At 33.5% G+C, this 2,854-nt stretch overlaps 1 protein-coding gene across 1 annotated transcript; it reads right to left on the bottom strand.

The window, feature by feature from the left end:
* Positions 1-853: 853 nt before the first annotated feature.
* LOC106339683 lies at positions 854-2,589 on the bottom strand. Its single transcript, XM_013778538.1, has 3 exons — positions 1,949-2,589; positions 1,484-1,559; positions 854-1,145 (listed from the first exon to the last, which is right to left on the bottom strand). Exons 1-3 carry the CDS (start codon positions 2,492-2,494, stop codon positions 970-972), a joined length of 798 nt encoding a protein of 265 aa, XP_013633992.1. The 5' UTR covers positions 2,495-2,589; the 3' UTR covers positions 854-969.
* Positions 2,590-2,854: the final 265 nt, after the last annotated feature.

The following is a 2,854-nucleotide window of genomic DNA, read 5'->3' as shown; positions in this document are numbered from 1 at the left end:
GCATCGTAATATCGTCGGAAGTTCGTCAGAGTGACGTTTCTCGGTATTCGTCAGAAAGTCGTCGGAAGTTCTGACGAAATTCCGACAAATTTTTTTTTTTCGACGAAACGATACCGACGGACGGATTCGTCAGAAATTCGTCGGAATCGGTCTATTACGACGAATTTCCGACGATTTCGGCCATCAGAATCCCCCTCTTTTCTTGTAGTGCAAGAATTTATCATTCCATAGACACGTAATTTAGCGAATAAGGTTTTTTTTTAGCAACATCGAATAAGGTTTATAGTATGTAAATATTGTATAGTTTTAAATTAAAAAATTTGTATAGTTTCGTTTATACTTAATGCTCTTTGTAAACATAGAAAAGAAACGCGGATGATTCAACATATCTTATATATTAAACGGAAGTAACAATCTTGATTCATGTGTGATATTTTTCAAAATGTACCTAATGGACATATTCCTAAAAAGTCATGTTACATTTAATCTCTAATTTTATCATTTAAATTTTGGGTCTAGAAATTTTTATTGGGCTATTAATAATTAGATTTAAACAATAAATGATCTGATTCATTGGATTTATAGACAGTATAAATTAAATAGATATAATTTAATTTTGTAGTAATATATAGTTACGATTTTAATAATGAAATAATAATCTGAAAATATATATATAGAAGAAGATACAAATTCATGTGAAAGTTTGAAACAATCTATTCAATGAAAAAATATACCGTGAACTTATTATGTTTTAAAAATTGATAGACACATATATATTATAATATATACCAATTTAGAATTGAAAACAAAATGTTTATATAAAAATAAATGAAAAAAAATTCACGGTTGCACGGATCGAGATATAGTGTTATATTAAAATACATCACCTTAATATTACATTGGTACCAAGCACAACATGGTCGATGACTAATAACAATATCATTTCGATAAGATTACAAGAAGATAAATCTAAGATTTGATGAGGGGGGAATGATTAGGAACGTGAGGAAATGAAGGAGACGAAGAAGAAGGCCAAAGCTGAGCGAATTTGACCTTGGAGATGCTTTCTACTACTCCAGAAGGTGTTACCTTTCCGACCACCGTCACCTTCTTTGTTGCTATATCAATGGTGTATGATGTCACCCCTGTTAAATTTTATTTAACAACTATATAGTTAGTTTATCCATTGTTTTTTTTTGGGGGTCAAAAGTTTATCCATTGTTTTTCATTTAAATTTTCTATAGAAATGGAAAAAAGTTGTCTCTCAGAAGTATCCGATGATCAGGTAAAGTCAAATCACTAAACTTCAACGCTCCTAGCCAATATCCATTTTTATAATTATCTTTGACAAAAATTAGACAATATCTCACATACGGTCATCTATCCGTTGAATGTTTTAATTTGAATTATATATATAAATGTTCTGGTTGGGTTTAGCAAGATTAATTAAATGTTGTAGAATGAAGAAGAGACTCTTTAGTACCTTCCATTTTGGAGATATGCTTTCTAACCTTCCCTTCACATCCCTTGCAATGGATCGATACCCTCAAAACCACAACCTACCAAAAAAAAAATAACAATAAATAAATTCAATAGTTTGTTACTAAATTCAAGAACACATAAATGATAACATAAACAACATCAAATAAAGAGCCACATGTTAAATTTATGTACGCCTCATGTTATGTGCAGATATTATACATAGGTATTACCGTATTAGTCACCCTTTGGATACAGTAGGATATTTGAATAAATTGAATTACTATTGATTCACAGCTGCATGAAACTGTTTAGGGTGAAAAAGATGGACGTGCTAATAAAATTAAAAAATAAAAAAACTCAATTTCATTAAGCATACGGAATATACAGGAAATTACTTGAACAAACCAATTCATCGAATGAAAATTTAAACCATAAAATATTTTGGTTAAAAGAAGATTAATCAAACCTGATCATCATCAGTGGATGGAGAAGGCGATGAACCATTGGTTACAGAAGACGAGGAAGATGAGGAAGTAGACGATGAAGATATTGTGACGTTGCGGGCACGGAAAGGAATCAAATCCTTAGAACGATCCGATGATGATAACCAAAAGTCCTTATCATCTTCTTTATAAGACTTATAATCCTTTAGAAGATACCTCGACGACGATGAGCCTTGTAGAGAACTCTTCGTTCTCCTCAGGACATCGCTTACGTCAGCTGAGCTTTTCCGGCGAGTCTGAACCTCTCCACCGTGAGCCGTAGTGATCTTCCGACCTCTTGAAGACTCAAAAGAGTTTCTACAGCTCATGACTGGACGAGGAATTGGGATGAAAGGCATCTCGGAAGCGAAGCATGGGGCGGTTTTGTCCCTATTGTTATTAGGGTTTTGACTCCGGCGGAGGCTATCCACAGATCTGCGGCCTCCGGTGATTTCTCCGTCGTGGGGAAGTGTACTTCGTCGTACGGCTGTTGATGCCGGAGAAGAGCAGAAAATATCACTTATCCTCATTCTCTTTCTATCTCTTTCTCACTATAACACTCACACTTTCTGTCTGTTTTATGACAAGAATAGTCGTGTGATCGATACTAGTATGGGTTTTAAAGAGGAGAGTTATGAATCATTTTATTATAATCTTTTCAAAGACGAAGAGATAATATTTTTGTAGAATGGGTCCCATCTCATAAGAAGGAGTGTGTGGAACGCATACTTTGGAGCAATATGGATCTTGCAACTTCATTACCTTTTTACTTTTGTTTGATTTCTAATGTTCAAAAAGAGATGTTGATACATTTATTCCACATTTTCACTTATACTTTCTACAATTGCATTTATAAACCAAAGGTTCCCACAAGCTTAAGAATTGTTCTC

This window comes from Brassica oleracea, chromosome C4 (assembly GCF_000695525.1).
Source record: "Brassica oleracea var. oleracea cultivar TO1000 chromosome C4, BOL, whole genome shotgun sequence".
In the NCBI taxonomy this organism is placed as follows: domain Eukaryota; kingdom Viridiplantae; phylum Streptophyta; class Magnoliopsida; order Brassicales; family Brassicaceae; genus Brassica; species Brassica oleracea.
Note: the sequence above shows the minus strand (reverse complement) of the source record. Positions and strands in the feature narration are given on the sequence as shown.